General features: G+C 43.3%; 2 protein-coding genes across 4 annotated transcripts in view; one reads left to right on the top strand and one right to left on the bottom strand.

Moving 5' to 3' along the window:
• Window positions 1–9,517, top strand: part of sult1st6 (sulfotransferase family 1, cytosolic sulfotransferase 6) — a 45,943-nt gene extending 36,426 nt beyond the window's left edge. The window contains exons 5-7 of the mRNA XM_036946678.2: window positions 2,373–2,467; window positions 3,637–3,817; window positions 9,130–9,517. Coding sequence (XP_036802573.2) covers window positions 2,373–2,467; window positions 3,637–3,817; window positions 9,130–9,242 — 389 coding nt within the window. The 3' untranslated portion in view covers window positions 9,243–9,517. The remainder of the gene's footprint in view (window positions 1–2,372; window positions 2,468–3,636; window positions 3,818–9,129) is intronic.
• Window positions 9,518–9,763: 246 nt separating this feature from the next.
• On the bottom strand, window positions 9,764–24,946 carry atp2a1l (ATPase sarcoplasmic/endoplasmic reticulum Ca2+ transporting 1, like). 3 transcript variants are annotated; one of them, XM_021565503.3, is made up of 21 exons: window positions 24,683–24,946; window positions 22,254–22,271; window positions 21,617–21,699; window positions 19,786–19,890; window positions 19,004–19,142; window positions 18,235–18,315; window positions 17,881–17,966; window positions 17,185–17,482; window positions 16,707–16,873; window positions 16,340–16,428; window positions 16,035–16,137; window positions 15,239–15,487; window positions 14,781–14,999; window positions 14,497–14,608; window positions 13,697–13,923; window positions 13,254–13,474; window positions 12,723–12,925; window positions 12,217–12,436; window positions 11,876–11,993; window positions 11,529–11,646; window positions 9,764–10,080 (listed from the first exon to the last, which is right to left on the bottom strand). In XM_021565503.3, the coding sequence occupies exons 1-21, from the start codon at window positions 24,798–24,800 to the stop codon at window positions 10,073–10,075; spliced, it is 2,982 nt and encodes a 993-aa protein (XP_021421178.2). In that variant the 5' UTR covers window positions 24,801–24,946; the 3' UTR covers window positions 9,764–10,072. The 3 variants fall into 3 exon arrangements, with proteins under 3 accessions (XP_021421178.2, XP_090058608.1, XP_090058607.1); XM_090202482.1 differs by lacking the exons at window positions 18,235–18,315; window positions 19,004–19,142; window positions 19,786–19,890; ... (1 more) ...; window positions 22,254–22,271; window positions 24,683–24,946 and adding an exon at window positions 10,925–10,969 and having other exon boundaries at window positions 17,185–17,484; window positions 17,883–17,967; XM_090202481.1 differs by lacking the exons at window positions 18,235–18,315; window positions 19,004–19,142; window positions 19,786–19,890; ... (1 more) ...; window positions 22,254–22,271; window positions 24,683–24,946 and having other exon boundaries at window positions 17,185–17,484; window positions 17,883–17,967.
• Between the last annotated feature and the right edge of the window lie 1,934 nt (window positions 24,947–26,880).

The raw sequence follows: 26,880 nt of genomic DNA on the forward strand, positions 1-26,880 counted from the left end.
ATCAGTTTTGCACATCGAGAGACTGAACTTTTTTCCCATTCCTCCTTGCAAAACAGCTCGAGCTCAGTGAGGTTGGATGGAGAGCATTTGTGAACAGCAGTTGTCAGTTCTTTCCACAGATTCTCGATTGGATTCAGGTCTGGACTTTGACTTGGCCATTCTAACACCTGGATATGTTTATTTTTGAACTATTCCATTGTAGATTTTGCTTTATGTTTTGGATCATTGTCTTGTTGGAAGACAAATCTCCGTCCCAGTCTCAGGTCTTTTGCAGACTCCATCAGGTTTTCTTCCAGAATGGTCCTGTATTTGGCTCCATCCATCTTCCCATCAATTTTAACCATCTTCCCTGTCCCTGCTGAAGAAAAGCAGGCCCAAACCATGATGCTTCCACCACCATGTTTGACAGTGGGGATGGTGTGTTCAGGGTGATGAGCTGTGTTGCTTTTACGCCAAACATAACGTTTAGCATTGTTGCGAAAAAGTTCCATTTTGGTTTCATCTGACCAGAGCACCTTCTTCCACATGTTTGGTGTGTCTCCCAGGTGGCTTGTGGCAAACTTTAAACAACACTTTTTATTGATATCTTTAAGAAATGGCTTTCTTCTTGCCACTCTTCCATAAAGGCCAGATTTGTGCAATATACAACTGATTGTTGTCCTATGGACAGAGTCTCCCACCTCAGCTGTAGATCTCTGCAGTTCATCCAGAGTGATCATGGGCCTCTTGGCTGCATCTCTGATCAGTCTTCTCCTTGTATGAGCTGAAAATTTAGAGGGACGGCCAGGTCTTGGTAGATTTGCAGTGGTCTGATACTCCTTCCATTTCAATATTATCGCTTGCACAGTGCTCCTTGGGATGTTTAAAGCTTGGGAAATCTTTTTGTATCCAAATCCGGCTTTAAACTTCTTCACAACAGTATTTCGGACCTGCCTGGTGTGTTCCTTGTTCTTCATGATGCTCTCTGCGCTTTTAACGGACCTCTGAGACTATCACAGTGCAGGTGCATTTATACGGAGACTTGATTACACACAGGTGGATTGTATTTATCATCATTAGTCATTTAGGTCAACATTGGATCATTCAGAGATCCTCACTGAACTTCTGGAGAGAGTTTGCTGCACTGAAAGTAAAGGGGCTGAATAATTTTGCACGCCCAATTTTTCAGTTTTTGATTTGTTAAAAGTTTGAAATATCCAATAAATGTCGTTCCACTTCATGATTGTGCCCCACTTGTTGTTGATTCTTCACAAAAAAATACAGTTTTATATCTTTATGTTTGAAGCCTGAAATGTGGCAAAAGGTCGCAAAGTTCAAGGGGGCCGAATACTTTCGCAAGGCACTGTATCTATATATCTTCTAGAGTTAATTCAGGAGATAGTAACTCGTTAAACAACTTCTCCCGTGGTGGCCCCAAATTCCTAATGAGTTAATTGTTACATGATTAATAGAATTGGGTGACAATTAAACATAGTTAGTATTCGATAAATAACAGTCATCACGTTAATGAAAGTCACGTCACCACCCACAAGACCCTCTCTATAAATCATCCCCCCAAGCAGATTTAAGTCTGTATGTTGTCCATTGTTCATTAATTGGCATGGTGTCATCTCTATGTAAATGTCCTGGAGCATAGGCAATATAATTCTAACAAGTTCAATGCTCAGCAATAATATTTATATTATTCCTTTTCCCCAAATGTGTGGGGTATCCTCTTCAGTGTCTTATGCTGAGGGCAGCATCATAGCCATAGGCTAGGCTGCATGATTGTGCATGGATATAGCGTACCTGAATAATAAGCCAGTCATGGGGTTCCATCTGTTGGCTAATCCCCTTGTGTGTTGGGTTTGATGGGCTTCTTGAAGACATCTTGCACTTCCTTGGCTGTGGAAACGTGTGTTGTGTTCTGGAAGGTCAAGATTAGTTTTGCCTGGCGGATGAAGCCACATCTCAGTTTTAACTTGCGTAGCTGGGAGCTCACCTCGTTGTAGGTTTCCCTCGGTGTTAGCAGTTCGGCACTCAGTCCTGGATAGATGCTGACCCTCATCCCTGCATAGGTCAGACCCCTGGATTCTGCTGCAAGGCACACAATTGCCGCTTAACTTTAAAGCTTTGGTCCATACAATCATACACGAGATCCGTTCCGTAGAGGACACGTGCGGTGCACAATGTTAATCAACGGCATGGGACCCAGCTTCTCCTGCACGAACTGTTCATAGAAAATAATATGCCCTTTCCGTGAAAGAATTCTAGCCTGTGTTTATCATGGAGACAGAATACTTTTATGATAGTGCTAATGTAAATGCTGATAGAATGAGAGTTGGTTGGTTTTGAGTGTAAGTGGTTCAACTGTGTATTGTACTCTCCCTCAGTGGCATGGGGGTCCTGGTACGACCATGTGAAGGGTTACTGGGAGGAACGAGAGAAGAGGAATATACTCTACATTTTCTATGAAGACATGAAAGAGGTAGGGGAGAGTGGCACCAAATGTCCACACACACGGATGCATGTGCACACATAGAGAAGCACACAACACAAAAACTTGCACATATACAGTTTATGACCAGCACTGTAATTTATAAATGTATAGCTTTTCTCTCTCGTAAAGGTGGTGGATTTATGTGTGAAGCCAGGGTCAGAATGATCAGAATGATCTTATCTGTAAACACATCTCTGCCACACCTCCATTTCTATGATCTCTACCCCAAAAGCAGAACTGGCTGGCACATGCGTTTCCCCATGCTTAAATTCAAAGTCAGAATGTGCCCGATAGGCGTACAGAGGCCCATTATCAGCAACCATCACTCCTGTGTTCCAATGGCACGTTGTGTTAGCTACTCCAAGTTTATAATTTTAAAAGGCTAATTGATCATTAGAAAACCCTTTTGCAATTATGTTAGCACAGCTGAAAACTGTTGCTCTGATTAAAGAAGCGATTAAATTGGCCTTCTTTAGACTAGTTGAGCATCTGCGGCATCAGCATTTGTGGGTACGATTACAGGCTCAAAATGGCCAGAAACAAAGACCTTTCTTCTGAAACTCGTCAGTCTATTCTTGTTCTGACAAATGAAGGCAATTCCATGCGAGAAATTGCCAAGAAACTGAAAATCTCGTACAATGATGTGTACTACTCCCTTCACATATCAGTACAAACTGGCGCTAACCAGAATAGAAAGACGTGTGGGAGGCCCCGTTGCACAACTGAGCAAGAGGACAAGTACATTAGAGTGTTAAGTTTGAGAAAGACGCCTCACATGTCCTCAACTGGCAGCTTCATTAAATAGTACCCGCAAAACACAAAGGCAAAGGCAAAGTTGCAAAGAAAAAGCTATATCTCAGACTGGCCAATAAAAATAAAAGATTAAGATGGGCAAAAGAACACAGACTTTGGACATAGGAACTCTGCCTAGAAGGAGAGCATCCCGCAGTTGCCTCTTCACTGTTGATGTTGAGACTGGTGTTTTGCGGGTACTATTTAATGAAGCTGCCAGTTGAGGACATGTGAGGCGTCTTTCTCAAACTAAACTCTAATGGTGTTTTGCAAGTACTACCCCCCCCCCCCCCCCCACACACACACACACACACACACACACACACATATTCCAGCTAAATTCTCATTGTTTGTCTTCCTCACAGAATCCTCAACGAGAAGTGGAGCGCATCATGCACTACCTTGATCTGTCGCTCGCAGATGATGTCATCAGCCGCATTGTGGAGCTGACCTCCTTTAAGACCATGAAGGAGAACCCGATGGCCAACTACTCCTTTATCCCCAAACCAGTCTTTGACCAGTCCATCTCCCCCTTCATGAGAAAAGGTCTGCCTCCCTCTATCTACTATTAAGACATATGTGACTTATCTGAGTCCGTGGCAGATTGCACACTGCTGTGGCTCTCCCTAGCTGTCTTTATGTATATGATCAACCTGAACTCAGGGGTAGACGTAACATAATAAACGAAAATTCTGGGACACTCAAATTAGTATTATATATTATGTTTGGTATGGTATGAATTAATTTGTGGTTGTCCGTCATCCATTTTGTATGATATGTTACGAATTGCAATTTGTACAATATATCCTCCGACCAACCAACCAATCCACCCGCCCTTTGGGCTGTTAGAGTTTTGCGTTATACGCCTATCCATCCACCCTCCTTTCATTTTTGCCTTAAGTAACCTTCTGACTTATATAACCATACCAAATGTAACATATCATACTAATTTGAGTGTCCCAGATTTTTTTGTTTACTATGTCACGTCTTGTCTAGGGTTTCCCAAACTTGGTCCTGGCCCCCCAGTTCAGCCATCCATATAGGAAAAATGAATGGCAAAATAATAAGGTTTTGGAATAAACGCAGAAAATAAGGTCTGAGGTTAACACAGGCTTATGCGATCTTACACGTTTTGTTCTATGAGATCATAGTCAGTTAACATGACCTTTATAAATTACTATGAAGCCTTTATGTGTTTTGTTTTTTCTTTAATTACATACATTTTTTCAAAATTCCCAAAAAGTGACATTAGCTGATGAATATTATCTCATAGAACGCCAAAACGCCATTAATTTTCTCCATAGGCTTTGTCCAACTAACCATGGCGGAGTTAGTGGCTCCAAAAAGACGCCATTACTATTTCTCTCTATAGTTACTCTGAGCATGTTATGTATTAACTGCCTTGGACAGTTGTTTATTGCAGTAAATACACTTGACTATTTCAGTGGGATGGGGCAAAAATGCTATGTAAATGCTCGAGTTGAAGAGTACTATTTTTATTTTTAAAATTGTATTTCACCTTTATTTAACCATGTAGGCTAGTTGAGAAGAAGCTCTCATTTGCAACTGCGACCTGGCCAAGATAAAGTGTAGCAATTCGACACATACAACAACACAGAGTTACACATGGAATAAACAAAACATACAGTCAATAATACAGTAGAACCAAAGAAAAAAAAAGTCTATATACAGTGAGTGCAAATGAGGTAAGTTAAGGAAATAAATAGGCCATGGTGGCGAAGTAATTACAATATAGCAATTAAACACTAGAATGGTAGATCGGCAGAAGATGAATGTGCAGGTAGAGATACTGGGGTGCAAAGGAGCAAAATAAATAAATAAATAAATACCAGTATGGGGATGAGGTAGGTAGATAGATGGGCTGTTTACAGATGGGCTATGTACAGGTGCAGTGATCTGTAAGCTGCTCTGACAGCTGGTGCTTAAAGCTAGTGAGGGAGATGTGAGTCTCCAGCTTCAGAGATTTTTGCAATTCGTTCCAGTCATGGGCAGCAGAGAACTGGAAGGAAAGACGACCAAAGGAGGAATTGGCTTTGGTGGTGACCAGTGAAATATACCTGTGCATGCTACAAGTGGGTGCTGCTATGGTGACCAGTGAGCTGAGATAAGGCGGGGCTTTACCTAGCAGAGACTTGTAGATAACCTATAGCCAGTGGGTTTGGCGACGAGTATGAAGCGAGGGCCAGCCAACGAGAACATAGTCTACAGTCTAACCAGTCTAACCAGACACCCAGGTGTTTGTAGTTGTCCACGTATTCTAAGTCAGAGCCGTCCAGAGTAGTGATGCTGGACTGGCGAGCAGGTGCGGGCAGTGATCGATTGAATAGCATGCATTTAGTTTTATTCGCGTTTAAGAGCAGGTGTAGGCCACGGAAGGAGAGTTGTAATGGCATTGAAGCTCGTCTGGAGGTTAGTTAACACAGTGTCCAAGGAGGGGCCAGAAGTATACAGAATGGTGTCGTCTGCGTAGAGGTGGATCAGAGAATCACCAGCAGCAAGAGCAACATCATTGATGTATACAGAAAAGAGAGTCGGCCCGAGAATTGAACCCTGTGGCACACCCATAGAGACTGTCAGAGGTCCGGACAACAGGCCCACACTGAACTCTATCAGAGAAGTAGTTGGTAAACCAGGCGAGGCAATCATTTGAGAAACCAAGGCTGTCGAGTCTGCCAATAAGAATGTTGTGATTGACAGAGTCGAAAGCCTTGGCCAGGTCGATGAATACGGCTGCACAGTAATGTCTTGATGGCGGTTATGATGTCGTTTAGAACCTTGAGCGTGGCTGAGGTTTACCCATGGCCAACTCTGAAACCAGATTGCATAGCGAAGAAGGTATGGTGGGTTTCGAAATGGTCAGTAATCTGTTTTGTTAACTTGGCTTTCGAAGAACTTAAAAAGACAGGGTAGGATAGATATACAGTGGGGCAAAAAAGTATTTAGTCAGCCACCCATTGTGCAAGTTCTCCCACTTAAAATGACGAGAGAGGCCTGTAATTTTCATCACAGGTACACTTCAACTATGACAGACAAAATGAGAAAAAAAATCCAGAAAATCACATTGTAGGATTTTTTATGAATTTATTTGCAAATTATGTTGGAAAATAAGAATTTGGTCAATAACAAACAATCTCTCACAGACCTGTAACTTCTTCTTTAAGAGGCTCCTCTGTCCTCCACTCGTTACCTGTATTAATGGCACCTATTTGAACTTGTTATCAGTATAAAAGACACCTGTCCACAACCTCAAACAGTCACACTCCAAACTCCACTATGGCCAAGACCAAAGAGCTGTCAAAGGACACCAGAAACTAAATTGTAGACCTGCACCAGGCTGGGAAGACTGAATCTGCAATAGGTAAGCAGCTTGGTTTGAAGAAATCAACTGTGGGAGCAATTATTAGGAAATGGAAGACATACAAGACCACTGATTATCTCCCTCGATCTGGGGCTCCACGCAAGATCTCACCCCGTGGGGTCAAAATGATCACAAGAACGGTGAGCAAAAATCCCAGAACCACACGGGGGGGATCTAGTGAATGACCTGCAGAGAGCTGGGACCAAAGTAACAAAGCCTATCATCAGCAAGGGCATTGAAAACGAAACGTGGCTGGGTCTTTCAGCATGACAATGATCCCAAACACACCGCCCGGGCAACGAAGGAGTGGCTTCGTAAGAAGCATTTCAAGGTCCTGGAGTGGCCTAGCCAGTCTCCAGATCTCAACCCCATAGAAAATCTTTGGAGGGAGTTGAAAGTCCGTGTTGCCCAGCAACAGCCCCAAAACATCACTGCTCTAGAGGAGATCTGCATGGAGGAATGGGCCAAAATACCAGCAACAGTGTGTGAAAACCTTGTGAAGACTCACAGAAAATGTTTGACCTCTGTCCTTGCCAACAAAGGGTATATAACAAAGTATTGAGATAAACTTTTGTTATTGACCAAATACTTATTTTCCACCATAATTTGTAAATAAATTCATAAAAAATCCTACAATGTGATTTTCTGGATTTTTTTCCCTAATTTTGTCTGTCATAGTTGAAGTGTACCTATGATGAAAATTACAGGCCTCTCATCTTTTTAAGTGGGAGAACTTGCACAATTGGTGGCTGACTAAATACTTTTTTGCCCCACTGTAGGTCTGTAGCAGTTTGGGTCTAGAGTGTCACCCCCGAAGAGGGGGATGACCGCGGCAGCTTTCCAATCTTTGGGAATCTCAGACGATACGAAAGAGAGGTTGAACAGGCTAGTAATAAGGGGTTGCAACAATTTTGGCAGATAATTTTAGAAAGAGAGGGTCCAGATTGTCTAGCCCGGCTTTTTTGTAGGGGTCCAGATTTTGCAGCTCTTTCAGAACATCAGCTATCTGGATTTGGGTAAAGGAGAAGTAGGGGTGGGTAGGGGTAGCCATGTGGAAAGCATGGCCAGCCGTAAAGAAATGCTTATTGAAATTCTCAATTATAGTGGATTTATCGGTGGTGACAGCGTTTCCTAGCCTCAGAGCAGTGGGCAGCTGGGAGGAGGTGCTCTTATTCTCCATGGACTTTAGTGTCCCAAAACTTTTTTGAGTTAGTACTACAGGATGCAAATTTCTGTTTGAAAAAGCTTGCCTTAGCTTTTCTAACTGCCTGTGTATATTTGTTCCTAACTTCCCTGAAAAGTTGCATGTCACTATTCGATGCTAATGCAGAACGCCACAGGATGTTTTTGTACTGGTCAAGGGCAGACAGGTCTGGAGTGAACCAAGGACTATATCTATTCCTAGTTCTACATTTTTTGAGAGGGGCATGCTTATTTAAGCTGGTGAGGAAGGCACTTTTAAAGAATAGCCAGGCATCATCTACTGACGGGATGAGGTCAATGTCATTCCAGGATACCCCGGCCAGGTCGATTAGAAAGGCCTGCTCGCAGAAGTGTTTCAGGGAGCGTTTGACAGTGATGAGGGGTGGTCGTTTGGTCGCAGACCCATTACAGATATAGGCAATAAGGCAGTGATCGCTGAGATCTTGATTGAAAACAGCAGAGGTGTATTTGGAGGGCGAATTAGTTAGGATGACATCTATGAGGGTGCCCGTGTTTACTGATTTGGGGTTGTACCTGGTAGGTTCATTGATAATTTGTGTGAGATTGAGGGCATCAAGCTTAGTTTGTAGGATGGCCGGGTTGTTAAGCATGTCCCAGTTTAGGTCACCTAGTAGCACGAGCTCAGAAGATAGATGGGGGGCATCAATTCACATATGGTATCAAGGGCACAACTGGGGGCAGAGGGAGGTCTATAGCAAGCGGCAACAGTGAGAGACTTGTTTCTGGAAAGGTGAATTTTTAGAAGTAATTTTTAGAAGTATATGTACTATTCACTGGTATTTGTCCTTCAACTGTCCAATAACCTCTTCATACACTGCACAAAAGAGTGATCTGTTATTGGCTCCTTATCTTTGGTGCCCCAAAGGCTGTGAGAACTGGTTAGAACCTGCTTTTGTTTGTATAATGCTTTAAGGGAGTAAAGTACCCCTTATCTCCCCTTATCTCCCTTATCTCTCATGTAAGCTATTCTTTGTGTAGGTAAAGTATATATATTACTGTGTCATTTGTACATTTTTAAGTTACTCTCCGGTTTCATCTGGAGGGTAAGCTTCCCTGCAATTGCTTGAATAAACTCTTATTGCTGATAAATCAATTCTGCCTGATTCTTGGAGCAAGATTTTCTCAACACCTATATTGACTATTTCAGTACATTTCGGTACATTAACTATTTCAGTGTATTGACTATTTCAGGATATTTAGTATTTCAGTATCTGAGTGTGCTGGAATGACTCAATCTCTTCTTGTTTTCTTTCAGGTGTAGTAGGTGATTGGACCAATCATTTCTCCCCTGCCCAGACACAACTGTTTGATGAAGACTACAAAAGAAAAATGAAGGATGCTGACATCCCTTTCCGGACTGACATCTAGCGGGATTTTCGTCTCTGTATTTCCAACACAATGCAACTGGGCAGACTTTTACTATATGAGGTCGGAATCACTAACAGTTGAACGTTTTCCAATGACGTGGGATTTGTGAGAAGCCAAAGGAAAGTATCAAACACCCATTATTGCTTAGATGTAGACCATTTATTTGAATGTTTGTCCGCTTATGCAGATGTACTGTTGAGAGTGAACCATTGATTTTATGTCTTGAAAATCAGCCCTTTGTTAAAAAAATTGTCAATAAAATGTGCTTCACAATGCATCATTTGTAGTGATCACTTTGTTCATTCATGGTAAAGATATAATACCTTAAGTGTTGTGAGGGAACTTGTCCTTTGTTTAATGTCACGGACAACCTTCAGCACAGTACTTCTCTCCTACACTGGACTGATGTAGAGCACATGGGGGCAAAGACCCGGATAAAGTAATGAGTAGTAGTGAAATGTAACACAAGTTGGATTGTGGTGGAGAAACTGAACAAAAAAAAAAAACAACAGTCAAGGGTATCCAAGTTTAACAAAAAATCTCTTTTTAATACATTATTTCTATGAATAAAATCTTAAATATTTGAATATTGTTTTGGTGGAGTAAAACCCCAATCCAATTGAATCTCTTTCCATATACAGAGGTTGTTTTATGTGCATTTTAAAAATTGTTTTTTTTTTTTTCTCGTTGACTTTCCTGTTCTGTCCCCTCTGTTCTATTGGTTGGCTCACAAGAGCTCCTCATTCATTGGTTGTGAACGTCATCGTTTTCAATCTTCTCCTCCTCGTCCTCCCTTTCTCCACCTCTCTAATTCCTCTTCTTCTAGATTTCTATTTTTCTAGAAGGAAAGAAAAAAAGCAGTAAATCAGAGGAAAAGAGCTAACTGCAATGTTAGTTTTAAATGAAAGCTGGTGAAATTAGCAGCAGAGATATGTAATATGTAATGAAACTATAATTACCATGTTATTTCAACCATAGTAGTATTATCACAATAGCTATAAAACTACAATAGCTAATTACTAGCCTTTCTTGTCATTCTTTTTTCTATAAAGATTTCTATGCAATATTATTAGTATAGGATCTGAACGTTCACTATGTAAATATTACAATATGGTAATTTACTGCAGAGGTAAAGTATACTGAGCAAAAAATATATCACACTTTTATCGAATAATCGCTCATATTACAAATGTTTATGGCAACAACAGTTACTACGTCAAACATCTACCCACTCAGACTCAGTCAATGCCGAAGCATCTAGACAACTCACAACAGCAGCAACAGCAGGACATGATTCATGATATCCTGGTTTGTGCTGTATAACTAACTTCTATGTAACAACCGTACAAGTTGGCTACACAGCACAAACAGATCTGGGACAAATCCCCAAAGCCTACTGATACATCACTGATACGAATGATACGTATAACAGTGGAAAACAACATCCATAAACCAGACCAGCAGAATACAGAGCAGTACAGACACAATACAGAAGTAGCATGTCCACACACATTTGAGCATATAGGCTAGAGATCCCCCGGAAGACTGACAACGTCAAGAACGCAACTTGGGCAGGTTATAAAACACAGGTTCGCTTTGCACATGTACACCCACTCTCCTGACATAAACACAATGACATACACACAAAGAGAGAACCGCTAGCGACGCAGTTGGTGGGATACCTTGCTGTGGTTACAGGCTAATGGTGGGTGATAGGCAGGATTAGTCTGTAAAAAGATGATTCAACGTGTTATTGAGGAATGAAAGGATGGAGTTATATGATTAAATAAAAGAGAATGAGAGAGAGGTGAGAGCGAGTATGAAGATAGGAAGATGGAAGACAGGGAGTTAGAAAAAGGAGATTAGAGGAAAAAGGATGAATACAGGGAGTTAGAGAAAGAGAGAGCAGAGTATACAGATAAAGAAGAAATAAAGGCAGTGAGAGCCGATGATAAAATTATTGAAACAATTGAGAGAGACATTTAGAAGAGGTTAAACAAGCATTAACATTATGATACAAATGGTCTTAACCAGATGGCAGGATTATTCATTTCATACCAAATAAAAGATAACCAGGGTGAATGAAAGAAGGAATTAATTTAAGATTTTTATCGAAGCTGTTATTCAAATGGAGAACAAGGAATGTTATACAGTAGAACTGCTAGGGTATAACTGTTATACAAAGTACTTTAGAAGCAGAATTGCTTGCAAATACAAGGATAGAATACCATTCATTTGGTTACAATGGTAACGGTGTGTTTGTGTGTGTGTTAGAGGCACACTTACTCTCCAGGTAGTTACGGGCGACAAACTTCAACACCTCGTCAATCAGGATGACAGGGAAAGAGAGTTTCAGGACAATCAACCATTGCTCCACGTTCAAGTGAGTCAACTTGAAGACCATCTGGGCGGGAGAAGGGAAGAGAAGAACACAGGGTTATTAGGGAAGAACAACTGACAAACTACTGGCAGAAAATACTCAGTAATGTCTTCTGAGCAATATAAATGTCAAATTTATTAAGCATATAAGCATATGATGGGACCATTTCCACAGTGACAGAGGACTGTGATGAGACCATTTCCACAGTGACAGAGGACTGTGATAAGACCATTTCCACAGCGACAGTACTTACGGGCAGGGGGTCGACGTAGATGATCATGAAGTGGAGGGACATGGAGAGAGCCATGGCTCCAACCAGCCACAAGTTGCTCCATGGGGGCATGCGCACCAGAGACTGGTTCTCAGACAAGCTGTAAGGGAGGGGGGTTAAAGGAGACAATTTAACATCACATGATTAGAGTGTGTGTGTGTGTGTGTGTGTGTGTGTGTGTGTGTGTGTGTGTGTGTGTGTGTGTGTGTGTGTGTATGCGAGTGCATGCCTGTGTGTGTGCTTGTGTGTCTGTGCTCTTGCATCTGTATGTGTATGAGTGTGTGTCTGTGCATGTGCCTGTGCGTGTGCATTCTGCGTCTGACCTGTTGAGGGCGTTGGACATCTCAATGGTGACCAACACGGACAGAGCCATCGTCATAGGGGGAGAGGCCTCGAACACCTTGCATGTAATGCCGACGAAGTCTTCGTTCTCGTCGTGGCACTGCATGAAGTGGGACAGCTGGTGGAAGGTGACTCCGGGGCCGGTGGGATCGTACATGAACCACCAGACGGCAGCTGCGACAGTGGCGGCACCGACATATCCTGGTGCGGACCAAAGAGACTTACCGTCAGACACAGACTCAGGTGGTGAACACCTTGGTGGTGTTCAACCAGCCCTTACAGGACCCTACTAATGCAAAGTAGACAGGGGATATGTCCTACATGGAACCCTATTCCCTTCATTGTGCACTACTTTTGACCAGGGCCCATATTCCCTATATAGTACAAACCTTATTGGCCCAGGACAAAAATAGTGCGCTATGAAGGGAATAGGTTGCCATTTGGGACAAAAACAGATAGTTCCCCTGTCCTATTCTTCCACACTTACCTCCAATGACCATATATCTGAAGAACAGCCAGCCGGAGATCAGGGGCTCCTTGGCGGAACGGGGGCGGCGGCCCATGATGTCCAGGTCGGGGGGGTTGAAGCCCAGGGCGGTGGCAGGGAGACCGTCAGTCACCAGGTTGACCCACAGCAGCTGGACGGGGATAAGAGCCTCGGGCAGACCCAGGGCAGCAGTCAGGAAGATACTGAATGAGTGAAGGGAAGAAAAGGTGGATTGATTGATTTAGGTTTTACAAGTGGTTACAAGTTAAAAAAGTACAAATCCCAGAGAATAATAGATGAAAGCAGACTACAGTTGAAGGGATGGGGAGGACAAGGAGGAGAGAAGTTAGGTCCCTAAGCTAATGCCTAGGCTTTAGCTTGATGGGCTAACACAATCTCGGGTTCAAAAGTTGGTCCCATACGAACACTCACCAGACGACCTAATACCTAGGTTTTAGCTCGATGGGCTAACACAGTATCAGAGAGCCCAGGGTCCGAACCCAGTCCGTCCCGTATGGACAGAACACTCACCAGACGACCTCACCAACATTGGAGGAGATGAGGTAGCGGATGAACTGCTTCATGTTGTTGTAGATAGCGCGGCCCTCCTCGACGGCGGACACGATGGAAGAGAAGTTGTCGTCAGCCAGGACCATCTCAGAGGCAGACTTGGCAACGGCAGTGCCAGAGCCCATGGCGATGCCGATCTCGGCCTTCTTTAGGGCGGGGGCATCGTTCACACCATCACCGGTCTGGTTTAAGGGGAGGGAGAGAGAGAGGGTCAGTTGAAGTGGTGCATGTACAAGTCAGTCATTCAAAGATCGCTGGAGGAGTACTGGATCACTTCCAGTGCACTAACAGTTACGTTACAGGAATTTGGGGTAAACTTTGGATTCACTTGAACTACTATGAAACGTTTGAAGACTATTTTATAGTATATTGCATGTGTATCTACACATATGTCTTGGCCTCACCATGGCGGTAATCTCGTCTTGGCCCTGCAGGAACCCAACGATCTTGGACTTGTGGGAGGGCTCCACACGGGCGTAGCAACTAGCGTTTCTGACAGCATCGCTTTGCATTTCAAATGAGGGCAGGTCGTCGAACTCACGGCCAGTGAAGGCCTTTCCAGTCACATCCTCGTCCTCTGTGAAGATGCCAATACGACGACAGATGGCCACTGCGGTTCCCTTGTTGTCACCTGAGGGAGTCGAAGGGTGACATTAGCCAATCAGATGAAGGATAAAGAGAAAGATGTACTGTACAGTAATAATGACCAGGGGTGGAATCGAAGGGGAACTGCGTTTTCAACGTGAAACTCATTTTGACATTTTAGTTGAATTACTGGTGAATTTACAGTTGTTGTTTTTTACAGTAATTTTACAGGAAAAAAATGTTTCTCTCCAATTCAACCCCAGGTAATTTGTGACTGGGAATTAGCAACAAACAAAACATGCTAATATAACGTGGAATACCTGGAATACAGTCTATGTAAACAGAGATATTAACACAATAGACACGTGATAGCCCAGACACAACAAAAACCATTGTGGATGCAACACCACTTTCAACACAGACAAGTATAATATTTACTTAAGAACGGAGGCGACACAAACTAGATCAAAGTCACAGGAGATTATAATATTTACTTAGAAACAGACAACACAAACTCGATCAAACTCATAGATAAAGGAAACATATACACAGTCACTTTGTAAAGGAGGATGGTCTGTATTGGGAATGGGTGCTAGAGAGGAGGTAGTGGTACACTAACCAGTGATCATGATAACGCGGATTCCAGCAGCTTTGCACAACAGAATGGCGGGCGTAACCTCTTTACGTGGGGGATCCAGCATACCAACGCAGCCAACGAAGGTCAGGTCAGTCTGGGGACGAGAGGAGTGAGGGAGAAAGGTGAAGATGAGTCAAAACCAACTTGGATATATCTGGCTAGACATCCATCCAAAAAAGGTGTCCATCCACGGATCTGTCCATGTATCCATCCATCCTCTCATCTATCCATCCATCTATCTACAGAGAGAAATATTTTTTTCTCACCTCGTAATCAATGAACTTGGTGGCATCCTCAAGCTTCATCTCCTCGACTTTCAGGGGGGTGTCACGGGTGGCAAGTGCCAGGCAACGCAGGGTATCGCGGCCGCAACCCCATTCCTTGATCACAGCCAAAATCTTTTCCTTGACGGCACTAGTCAGGGGAATGCGGGTGGTGCCAACGCGAACATAGGCACATCTGTCAATCACACCCTCGGGGGCACCCTATTGAGTGAGGAGGAAACGGAGAGAGGTTGGGTTTTCACAAAGGGACCAAATCAAACTCCTTCCATTACTGCTTTGAAAATGCAGTTGTCACTAGAACTGTTGAGAGACTATAATTTAGTGGCTAATAAACTACTTGCAACGGACCAATAAGGCATAAGCCCATGTTCAACGCATTGGAGGAAGAGGACTAGAAGAAGAGAGCTCGAAAGTGGAGAGAGAGAGAGAGAGGAGCTGACCTTCACAAACATCTTAGCTCCACCATCACCCTTGGAGGGGGTGCAGTACACAGACATGGACTTCCTGTCGCGGGAGAACTCCAGGGTGAATTCCTTCTTCATCAGTTGCTTGATCACAGCACAACAGGCATTGGCTCTATCAGGCTTGGAGAGGCCTGTAACTTTGGAGTTGAACACGTTCATCTTTTCAACCAGGCAGCACATGGCAGTCTCAGTGGCCTCGCCCACTTTCTCATAGATCTTCTTGGCCTGGAGGGAAGGGAGATAAATAGAGATAAAGTGTCACAGAAAAGAAGTTAAGAAGAGGCCGAGGGTGGAATTTACAGCAACGGGACACCTTCGTAATCATAAAACATGTTACTCGATGTTTGTTTCGCCACGACGGCAGGGAGTACATTTCAGTTGCCAAGCGGAAAAGGTTGTGGTTTGAATACCCGAGCTGACAAGGTGAAAAATCTGTCAATGTGCCCTTGAGAAAGGCACTTAACCCTAATTATCTCCAGGGGCGCCGCACTTCTACGGCCGACCCTGTAAAACAACACATTTCACTGCACCTATCCGCTGTATGTGACGACTAAACAACAGAGTTCAAAGCTTTGTCACAATGGCTTTGTCAGAGCATAAATATGTGTTAGCCATGTCGTTTTATCTGTGTTTAGGGGACTACAGAAGAAAATGAGCGACATAGCGAGGACTTGATGGGAAAACTGAACTATTGACGGATGGAATGAATGAATGGTGCGCTGTCCCTGCCTACTAATGTGATAAATAAATAACAAATCAATCAATTCATTACATCGTTGTAGTCCAGAGAGGAGTCATTGCACAGGGCGCTGATGGTTGCCAGCTCAACAAGGCCATCGTAGGATCCGCAGGGGGTCTTAACACCTCCCTGGGAGCTAAGAGAGGGAAGAGATAGAGAGGTGGAAGAAAAAGGGAGAGAGAGATTGACAGAGGGAAAGAAGGAAGATATAGGGAGAATAGAGAAAGAGGGAATAAAGGGAAGATGCGTTCACATAGTGGTCATATGAGGCTCGGTAGCTTGAATGGTACCTATGTCGTAAAGATAACACTGGTTGCCACAGAAAAGGGACTACTTACACCTCTCCCTCGGGGGTGTACTTGGAGCCGGAGATGTCGAACATGTCCAGGTTGACATGGTCGCCGTCGACATTCTTGATGATGAACATCTAGAGAGGAAGAAACAAAGGGAAGTTGTGAAATTACTGTTCAGTTTGTGTACGTGTTCGAGTCTGTCAAGTGTCTGAATGTGCCCAAATTGGTCATATAGGGAACAATATGCTGCCCAATGTCCCAGTGAAATGTGTGTCTGTGTACAAATGTGTCTGTATGTTTCTACTAAGACAACCTTGGCAAGCCACATTAAATTGGTTCGGAGTCCGGATTTGGCCCGTGGGCTGCCAGTTGCAGACCCGTTATAGGGTACTATGTTCTGTGCAGCACCCACCTTGGTCACACACATCTGGTTGGTGGTCAGGGTTCCGGTCTTGTCAGAGCAGATGACTGAGGTGCAACCCAGGGTCTCCACAGAGGGCAGAGAGCGGACAATGGCGTTCTTCTTGGCCATACGGCGGGTACCGAGAGCCAGGCAGGTAGTGATGACAGCGGGCAAACCTGGTAGAGAGATGAAAGTCGAAACCGTGAGTAAATCAAATAGTAGTGATATAATGAGAATAACATAGTGTGCATTTAGTCACAATGGAATATCACATACAACGAGCATTGTGTGAACCGCACATACCTGAACAACCACACACATGTGCACACACAAGTACACACACAGACACACATACACATACACGCACATACACACCACAACCCATCTCTCCCCCAAAGACACACATTCATGCCCCCTTCCCCTCCCCATGACATCTCTCTTTCCCCTATCCATCCCTCCTCCCTCCCTCCATCCCTCTCTCCCTCACCCTCAGGTATGGCGGCCACAGCCAGGGCAATGGCGATCTTGAAGTAGTAGACGGCACCACGGATCCAGGAACCTCCATGGACGGGATCGTTGAAGTGGCCAATGTTGATCGCCCAGACGGCAACACAGATCAGGGAGATGACCTTGGACAGCTGCTCGCCGAACTCATCCAGCTTGGCCTGCAGGGGGGTCTTCTCTTGCTCGGTGGCGACCATCTGGTCGCGGATCTTGCCAATCTCGGTGGAGACGCCGGTAGCCACAACCACGCCAATGGCCCTGCCGGCAGCGACGTTGGTGCCCTGTGGTTGGTAGAGGTGGAAGTGGTGGATAGACAGTGAGAAAATAACGTAGAATTTAGTATACAACGTAAAAACATTTGTTTATATGGTTATACACTATTTCACACTGTACACCCTGTTACAAACTGTTATACACTACTGTAGGCCTTCTGTTCATCTAGGAACCAAGAGGATTAAGAAAAGTTTACTAGTCATGAATAGAGAACGCTAGAGGCTGTGTTTACGAAAGAGCGAGAAAGGCCGAGGGCCAGAGTGAGGGATAGAGGTGTAGAAAAAGGATGGAGGCAGGTAGGGACAGGTGAATACAGAGAAGAAGGATGTAGTGACACAGTGGTGGATGGGAGAACAGAATAGAGAGATAGAGGTATGGAGGGAAGGAGGGGTGGAGGGATACTTGCAGAGAAAAGCATGTTCTTCTTGTCCTGGTTGACGGCTCTGGGGTCGGGGACGGGTTCAGTATGCTTAATCACACTGACGGACTCACCTGAGGGGGACCCACAGACAATGGTCAACGAGAGGACACATAACAAGAAAACAGTATGCAAGACAATGCCTTATACAGGTCTAAAAAGTACCCTTTCTCACATTTCTTATAGGACTATAATGTAAATAGGTCTTTAGACCTGATTGTGTTCTTTATCCGTAATGATTTTTAATCATGTAACTGTGTATTGTTGTTTTAGTTTCTGCATAGTTGAAACAACATGTTATGTATTATATGGTAGGGAGTTGTGGTGTGTAAGGATCCTCACCAGTAAGAATGGACTGGTCAATGCGGAGGGTGGTGGAACGGATGGCAACAATCCTGATGTCAGCGGGGACTTTGTCACCGACTGGGGAAGGGGAGGGGGAGATAAGTATGCATGCTTAACCTCAACTGACACATTATACACCAACCAATCAAAATAAGCCGTAGGAATGCCATAGAAATGACTGGCTTGAAGGGCAACAGGTGTACTATGATAAATGAACACCAGTGGGTAATGGGAGAGATGGGAGAGAGAGAGGGAAAGAAGGGGAGAAGAGGTGTGGCAGGTGGTAGGGGGGTATTTATACCCAAGATGTTGTTTTCCTTCCCTCAGCATGATTTCACAGCCGTTTGCCCCCTCCCTCCTTCCCTCCCTCTCGCTGCCTTATATGGGTAAGAGGCCTCCCAATCTCCCCTGCATCCTGCTCTTGAAAATCCTTTCAAATATACACTCTGTGGGTCCCTAACTTTCTTTCTCAACAGTTTACACAACAAAGCCACTTAACACCTAAAGTGGTAAAAAAGGAAGGAAAACATTTGATTGGGTAAGCGATAATAAAATGCATGTATTTGTTAGGGGGACACATACAATTAAAACATTGGCACATTGAGTCATCAACAGTCAGATGAATTGTCCCATCATGCTTTAGCTTGAGCTAATTTGCAGCATGAGTCTATAGTCTAGAGTCCCTAGTCTCTAGGTCTTTAAAACGGTGTACAAGAAATTACAGAATAAAAAATATAGGTAATTAAGAGAAAGATGTGTCTCTCACCGGACACCTCCACAATATCACCAGGAACCATCACATTGGCCTTGATCTTCTGCACGCTCCTTCTGTCAGTACGGAAGACTTTGCCCATCTCAGGCTCGTATTCCTTCAGAGCTTCGATGGCGTCCTCGGCATTGCGCTCCTGTGGCAGACAACCAGACACGCGTGCAACTGCAGTCAATACAAACACCCACTTTCAACTCTAACACAGCTACAGTCGATGCAAACACCAACTGTAGTCAACACTGACGTAGCCACAGACAATACAAAACACCTAGTCATAACATAATGCAGGCATAACTATACACCTAGTCACAACATGTAGCCCTAACTCATAACACAACTACAGACAATACAACTGTTAGAAATGTTAAGGAAATAGACCATGGTAAAACTAACAGAGTCAAAGTCAATTTATTTTACCTTTATTTAACTATGCAAGTCATTTAAGAACAAATTATTATTTTCAATGACAGCCTAGGAACAGTGGGTTAACGACAGATTTGTACCTTGTCAGCTCGGGGATTTGAACTTGCAACCTTCAACGCTCTAACCACGAGGCTACCCTGCAGGTGGCTGTCTGTTTGTTTGTTATTACTCAAAACATGCCCGGCTGTCATTCTCACTGGTGTCCAAAAGTAATTCTGTTTCAATTGAGCAAACTGATCTTTCTCAGTAACCCTAACCCACGTGCACTATGTCACCAACCCACATGCTATTGGTCATCAAATCTGCGGGTATGTATCATTGCTCAACGTGTACGTGTGTATGTCAACACGACTGACCTGCCACACTCCAACAACAGCGTTAGCGATAAGGATGAGGAGGATGACGAAGGGCTCAACAAAGGCAGTGACGGTCTCCTCACCTTCCTCAAACCAAGCCAGCACCTGAGCACAAACAGGTGGACAACAGAGGAAAATGGTTAGCATTTGGTGTCAGCATTTGCATCACAGCATACAGTCACGCTGTCTGCAGGAGAAACCGTGTTTAATCACAGTCAAATCAATGTTAAATCCATGCAATTATTATCTGATACAGTGGTTTTGTGTAAAACATCAAAATAAATTCCTAGTAACATTTGTGGCATGGCAATAAAGTTGTCTGATTCTGAATCTGCCGCAAAGCAAGGAATGTCTATGGGCTATTTGATAGTCTGTGGTTGTCTGTAGGTTTCTGTTGATTTATATATGGTTTACACATGTTTATAATGATGTTATGGATTTTAGGACATGACAATTCTCCAGAGGGAAGCCCTTGGCTTAAAAGCCCTTGGGAAGCTTGTGAGGATGTTTCAGATGATTGTGAATAAGCAGTGTTCAGAGGGCACTGCAGGGCACTAACAGGCATTTAGAAAATGATTTCATGTGTGTGTTCCATCACGGTTCTATTTTAGTCTGTTTACTGTCTGATACTCTTACACAGACTCAATGCTAGTGTACATGGGCACAACAACAGGTGGCAAAATTGTTACAGGTTCAGAAATAAACCTACTTAACTTGCATTTTGTTAATTCATTTATAAGTGCTGTGTGCGAAAATGTTTGAGTTGTGTAAATCGTATGTTTTATGCATTTGAAATTTCGCATTTGTGCATTTGCAATTTTGGAATAGTAAACTTATGTCAAAATATTAAAAAAATAGTCGCACACTCCATATATGCTCTCAACACTTTAATGGGTAAACACCGAATCAGCTGGCTGTGTTAAAATGTTTTCTTAAATTGTGTTGATGATGTTCAGCTGTTGTCTAAAGTGAAGCAACTGCTCCAGTTTGCAGTTTAATGCTCCAGTTTGCTGTATTTCACAATAACGACACCATCCCTGTACACTTGATCTCCATGTCCCATAACTCCATGCTCCTACAGTATCCACTTCAACCTTCTCTACCTCTTTCTGTGGAAGCCCATCGTTCCTTCCATCAGACCTGACCTTTTCCCGAAGGATACAGTTTCTCTTCCCTGGCTTGAGTCTTTCTTAAAATAAATCATTACCCCCTCGACCCCCCCTTACTCCTTGCACCCCCTGTCTCTCACCCACTCCTCAATATTTGCCTTCTAAGGCCATCCTGACAGCTGCCCCAAGGGGTGGAAAGCGTGTGGTAGGAATTAATACACCTCCAACCACCCCTCTCAAGATCAAATAGGGGGTGCTTATATTTGTCCCGTTCAATGTACCCCCACCCCAAGTTCTCCTGTTCAAAAATATATTTTAAGAGGGAAGGGGACTTGGAGTGCCAAGAGAAGGTACAAGTTGTTTGATAGGGTGACAAGACAGCAATGCCAAAGCAGTGATATGCAGGATCATCCTTCAGGCCAGTGGCTTGGGTTACAGGTGTAGGCCTGCAACTTTAAGTGCCACTGTCACAGCTGTTTGATATCAATTACGGGTCTTAACAAAAAATGTGTAGATTAGGTATGAGGGTGTATGATGGGTGGTCCCCCCCCCCTAAAAAAAAAATGAAATAAGTATTTTCTTCTCACTCTGGGGTGGGAAGGGAATTAAAGTTGATGTTAACATCTTGAAATAATTTCACAGGTGTTCTTGGCTACAATTACTATTATTGTGAGCAAAATAACCCGGATGAAATAATACAAGCATAGACTTTGTTTACTCACAAAAGAGATGCAGGCAGCCAGCAGCAGGATTCTGACCAACAGATCCTCAAACTGCTCCACAATCAGCTCCCAGGTGGTCTTACCTGAGAGAGAGAGAGAGAGAGAGAGAGAGAGAGAGAGAGAGAGAGCGAGAGAGAGAGAGAAATAGAAAAAAAAGTATTATTAAATAATGTTCTGAGAATTTGTGTGTATTTGTTATTTTTGTCTAGTGTCTGGAGGCAAGATAAGCATTATGCCGAATGCTGTGTAAGAGAGATAATGTATGTAATGTTTTGCTTGATTTCCAACCCCAAATAAGTGATTATCATATAAAAAAGGGAAATGACCCATGTATTGAATGATTTGGAGTCATACACCTATAAATGTGGTTGCTCAGTTACCAGGATTATACAAGAGTGTGAGGATTATACAATAATGTGCAAGAAACTCCACAATCAAACGATTGCTTGCATGTTTCAATTAACTCCTGATAAAGGTTGATCTTATTTTGGATTGAAGCCAGTAGTCATTTTTAAAATGATGTGAATCACGTATAAAAAAGTATTCATAATATTGATAAACGTTGGTACATTTCCACAATATGCTTCTTATTTGTGAATTCGGATGAGTGACAGTTGATGTGGAAAAAAACACTTACCCTCCTCAGCTGGCAGTGCTGGGGTTGTCCAATCACGATGCAGGGAAGGGAAGGTGGGCAGAAACCAAAAAACAATATTAGCACAAAATAAATTGCATGATATTGTATGATATGTCAGACTTAGCTTAGTTCATCACCACTTGGACTGGGCAGATATATAATATAGTTAAACAATGATACATTATTTATTGGATCTGTTGTACACTAAGACATTTTAAAGCACAGTTTGGTGAATGTCTATATACTTACTTTCCACCATTTTGGGTGAACCAAAAACAAAAATCTCACCTAGATAAATTGTACATTAAAGTGTCTTAGTGTACAACAGATTCAATAAATAATGTATCAGTGTTTTAACTATTGATTTGTATCAACAAGCCTTAAAATCTGGAAGAACACACTAATTCAACATAACATTTGGATTGCCCATAAACTAGCCATAAACCAGAAATGCATTGAAATGTAGCCCATGGAATTGTGGACAATTATCTGATAATAGCAATTACCATGTTGCTGATTGTAGTCTTTCCTGTAAGTGTATCGATACACTTGCTTATTCATCAAATACTTTTTTGCTACAAAAGCATGATCATTAACAAACTGTGGCCAGAAATGCAATTGTGACCAGCTTATGCAATGTTAAATTAACACAAAATGGTGTGGGCATTTCAGCGAGCTAATCGAAGCAGACTTCCATCTAACTTTGCTTGGTCTATCTAGTTCACGCTGCATGCAATTGGTCAATGATCAGCAACTCAGTGATCATATTTCATATCATTCATCCCTGTTAGCCATCTAAGGACCTCCCCCTCTGCACTAGGACAGAAATTCTGCTTTTAGAGTGCAGTGTATAAAGTCAGAAAATCTCCTGTCTCAGCCACTCCCTGTCACCAAGGGAATACCCCAAGGCTCAATCCTAGGCCCCACACTCTTCTCAATTTAAATCAAAAACATAGCTCAGGCAGTAGGAAGCTCTCTTCCATTTATATGCAGATGATACAGTCTTATACTCAGCTGGCCCCTAAGATTTTGTTTTAAATGCTCTACAACGAAGCTTTCTTAGTGTCAAACAAGCTTTCTCTACCCTTAGTTAAATCTAGACTTGGTTTCCTCTATTGTAATCACTCCTCTTTCAGCCCAGCTGCCAAACTAACCCTGTTTCAGATGACCATCCTACCCATGCTAGATTACGGAGACATCATTTATAGATCGGCAGGTAAGGGTGCTCTCGAGCGGCTAGATGTTCTTTACCATTCGGCCATCAGATTTGCCACCAATGCTACTTATAGAACACATCACTGCAATCTATACTACTCAGTAAACTGGTCATCTCTGTATACCTGTCGCAAGACCCACTGCTTGATGCTTATTTATAAAACCCTTTTAGGCCTCACTCCCCCCTATCTGAGATATCTACTGCAGCCCTCATCCTCCACATACAACACCCGTTCTGCCAGTCACATTCTGTTAAAGGTCCCCAAAGCACACATCCCCGGGTTGCTCCTCTTTTCAGTTCGCTGCAGCTAGTGACTAGAACGAGCTGCAACACACACTCAAACTGGACAGTTTTATCTCAATCTCTTCATTCAAAGACTCAATTATGGACACTTTTACTGACACTTGTGGCTGATTTGTGCGATGTATTGATGTCTCTATTTTCTGGCCCTTTGTGCTGCACAATAATGTTTGTACCATGTTTTGTGCTGCTATCATGTTGTGTTGCTACCATGTTGTGTGGTCATGTGTTGATGCCTTGATATGTTGTTGTCTTAAGTCTCTCGTTATGTAGTGTTGTGTTGCCTCTCTTGATGTGTGTTTTGTCCTATATTTATGTTGTATTTAAATAATTTGTTTAATCCCAGGCCCCCATCCCCACAGGAGGCCTTTTGCCTTTTGGTAGGCCATCATTGTAAATAAGGAATTTGTTCTTAACTGACTTGCCTAGTTAAATAAAGGTGAAATAAAAAAATATATAAAATGCTCGCCCTGTATATTACCCATGAAGACTCTTGAGCCATCACCCGTCTCTCTGCCTCCCACTCCTCTTCCTTTCCTCTTTAAATAGCCCTTCAAAGCCCCCAAAAGTCTCTGCTTCTCCGTCTCTGTATGTCCATGTCTACCACCTGTGGCAACTTAATCTAACCCTTTTCTAAAAAAATAATCCAACACAGAACCTCACTGCCCGCTGCAAGTGTCCCTAAAGAAGAAAAAATAAAACTTCAAAGTGAGGAAAACTTGTGATGTCCTTAACAGATATGATCCTTCCTTCACATATTAAACATCACATCTACTGGTTGTAAATGCCTAACCCAGTGGTCTCTATGCTACAGGGCACACCTCCCGTACTTAGTCTATTCTACCGTCAGATTCCATTTCTTTTCTATGTCCCCCTGTCTTCATGCACCCCTCCATCCCTCCGTGGGTCTCACCATTGGGGCCATACTTGGCCAGGTTCTTCTTGACTTGGTCTGGGGTGAGACCGGTTTCCATGTTCACCCCGAAGAAGGCCAGGCATTCTGCCGGCGTCTTCGTGTGCGCGTTCTCCATCCTTGCTACTAGCAGTGTCTAGGCGTGCTCTTTTGATTTTCGTTGTGTTGCTCCTTTTTCTTTTGTGTGTGGTACTAGGACTTGTATTGGTCCCTTGATTTTGTTCGACCCCTCCACAAGCAGGAGTGCTGGACTGACAGAAAGGCGAATAAGCAAACACTGCTGCAGGGTTTTATATCAGCACGGCCACACTATTGGTGGGGACCCCAATTGTACACGCCTCTAAATTCCAGCATGAGAGATATGGGATGGTGAGGGTGGGGCTCGAGGTGGAGTAATAGGGAGGTAAGCTGGTAGACTTGGACAGGAATTGTGGACTTGGCCTGGGGGAGGAGGGGGGAAGGGGGTGTGTGGGGGGGATACGGAGTTGAAGGGGGGGGGGGGGGGGGGGGTGTACCATGGAATAAGAACTGTTTTTGGAACATGCATGGTCAGTGGAATAAGGATAGGGGAGAAGGTGAGAGAGTGAGACAGAAGATCTTGCAGGGGGAGGAGGGGAAACATTGAGTGACGGCTCAACTGGTTTCTGCTGAGGAAGGGGGCCGAGACAGAGAAAGAGTGCGAGAGAGCGAGATGGATAGAGAGAGGTGGTGGAAGGTTAACTTAGTACAAGCATTAGCGGAGCGCAGTGACATCGAAGCCTAGGCAACCAGGGTGGTACATTGATGCATGGGGGTTCACATGGAACCGAACAGATAGTTCAAACCACAGTTATGTGGTTATGCCCACTTCTGTTGGGCAATGTTGGGGGGCATTTATCATCGTAATTATCTCACTGCACCTCTTTTCCTTTCATTAAACAAGTATCAAAAGACTTGTTGGACAGATGAGAGAGATGATGAGAAGCATACCATTTGCATACCATTTGAGGCCTGGGGGACCTTGGGAAGCATGGAGTAACACAGTGTGTTAGAATGTGAGAGCAAATGAGAAGAACAAAGAGAAAGAACAAAAGAAGGGGCGTGAGAGTGAATAGAAGGGCAGAGAAAAGGAGTGAGGGAATAAAAGAAGAAAGGCGTTAGAGTATGAGTTAAAGGAATGACTGGTGGGGCAGCAGGAGAGGAGAGCAGGTATATCTTACTATCGCTCAGTAGAGAGAACCCCGCCGTGGAGAGAGGGGAGGGGAAGGAGGGAAAGGCAGTTGGGAGATATGACGCAGATTAAGTAGATGTGTGACAGTTGATCCCCGAAATCGACACTCATGCAGCAACTGTACAATGTCTTCTTGTGGCAGAACCAGAGCATTGATTCGGTTAATGCCTGCCGACTGACGAGAAACAAAAGAGAAGACCCAGGTAAAATGTATTTTAAAGAGAAAAGATAGTGGCATAGAATATTAAAGCTACCAAAAATGGACTTTGAAAGTCAAAGACATAAATCTCTAGGAATTAGGTCAGTGGTTAACTGGTGCATTACTTGGACTTTATGGAAGTATCATATGTCATTGGTCAAAGGGTCATTGATCATTTAGATTTATGCACTTTCAATCAGTTCGGTAATGTATCTTCACTTCAAGTTTGAAATATTCTCGGAGTATGGTTGTTTTTCTTACTTCACTTGTAAGAGAAAACGGTGGCCAGTTTTATAGATAAAAAAAATAAAGCCTAGTTGTATTTATTAACCCAGTTTGATGACACCATGCAAGTCCAGATATTTCTCTAAATCTAATACTCAATAAAAAACTGTTGTCTTCCCCACTGGTTTATTAGCTCATTTTAAATGGACACCTCCTGACCTAAAGGCTGTTACGGGGTTTCTTCTAGAGAGAAACAGAAGTTGTCATTCATCCGTGATGAATAACCTGACAAGCGGTCCTCTCGGGCACCACCTATGGTCATGGTTCATTGATTAAGACACTTCAGGAGGAAACGATTCCATTTGCTCCCGTTTGCCTTACTCGTGGGTCTGTGGTTAAGTCTCGGTCGAATGTAGTACAATGGAGGGACATTTCTTGAACTCTCATTTGGTTTAAACGAACAATTTATGGATTTGTGGGTGACCATTTGCTTTAAACAATGCACCTACCATGACTCGAGTGTTCATTTGACATTTACATATGAGACATTTAGAAGACGCTCTT

The sequence above is a fragment of the Oncorhynchus mykiss genome, chromosome 16, assembly GCF_057628025.1.
Source record: "Oncorhynchus mykiss isolate SJ-2025 chromosome 16, ASM5762802v1, whole genome shotgun sequence".
Lineage (NCBI taxonomy): Eukaryota > Metazoa > Chordata > Actinopteri > Salmoniformes > Salmonidae > Oncorhynchus > Oncorhynchus mykiss.